The sequence below is a fragment of the Haliaeetus leucocephalus genome, unplaced genomic scaffold, assembly GCF_000737465.1.
Source record: "Haliaeetus leucocephalus isolate CR32 unplaced genomic scaffold, Haliaeetus_leucocephalus-4.0 Scaffold368, whole genome shotgun sequence".
Classification (NCBI taxonomy): domain Eukaryota; kingdom Metazoa; phylum Chordata; class Aves; order Accipitriformes; family Accipitridae; genus Haliaeetus; species Haliaeetus leucocephalus.
In genome coordinates, this window is record NW_010972804.1 from 1 (window position 1) to 970 (window position 970).

The 970-nt window shown below is 64.6% G+C and overlaps 1 protein-coding gene across 1 annotated transcript in view; it reads left to right on the top strand.

Annotated features, from left to right (window-relative positions):
- Positions 1-3: 3 nt before the first annotated feature.
- Positions 4-970, top strand: part of HDAC5 (histone deacetylase 5) — a gene marked incomplete at its 5' end in the record, with an annotated part of 8,496 nt that continues 7,529 nt past the window's right edge. Inside the window, one exon of the mRNA XM_010573142.1 lies at positions 4-120. Coding sequence (XP_010571444.1) covers positions 4-120 — 117 coding nt within the window. The remainder of the gene's footprint in view (positions 121-970) is intronic.

Genomic DNA, 970 nt, shown 5'->3' on the forward strand with positions numbered 1-970 from the left:
CCCGCAGTGTCCTCGGTGTGCAGCAGCGCCCCGGGCTCCGGGCCCAGCTCCCCCAACAGCTCCCACAGCGCCATCGCCGAAAACGGCTTCACCGGCTCCGTCCCCAACATCCACGCCGAGGTAGGAGCCGCCGGGGAGGGTGGCACACGCGTGTGCGGGGAGCGCTCTGTGAGCGTGCTCGGGGGGGCGTGTGTACGTTTAGATGCGTGCCGCGAGCGCGCTCGGGGTGCGCACGCGTGTCCGGGCGTGTGCAGCCAGGGAGTGTGCTCAGCATGCGTATGTGTGGGCAGACGTGTGCTGCGAGTGTGCTCGGCGTGCACGCGTGTGCCCAGGTGTGTGCAGCCAAGGTACTCGGTGTGCACACGTGTGGCCAGGTGTGTGCTATTGGCACGCTCAGGGTGCGCACGTATGCTCAGGCGTGTGCTGTGAGCGTGTTCAGGGTGCACGTCTGCGTTCAGATGTGTGCTGTGAGCGTGCTCAGGGTACACGTATGGTCAGGTGCATGCAGCCAGGGTGCGTGCTCAGGGTGCACGCGTGCGTGATGCGAGCACGCTCAGGGTGCACACGTGTGTTGCGAGCACGCTCAGGGTGCACGCGTGCATGATGCGAGCACGCTCAGGGTGCACGCGTGCGTGATGCGAGCATGCTCAGGGTGCACACGTGTGTTGCGAGCACGCTCAGGGTGCACGCGTGCGTGATGCGAGCACCCTCAGGGAGCGTGCATGTGTGATGCGAGCATGCTCAGGGTGCACACGTGTGTTGTGAGCACACTCAGGGTGCACGTGTGCGTGATGCGAGCACCCTCAGGGAGCGTGCATGTGTGATGCGAGCATGCTCAGGGTGCACGCGTGTGCTCAGGTTTGTGCAACTAGTGGGTGCATGTTTAGCGTGCACACATGTGCTCAGGTGTGCACAGCCAGCATGCGTGCGTTCGGGGTGCACACACATACTTGAGTAGGTGAAGCCAGCG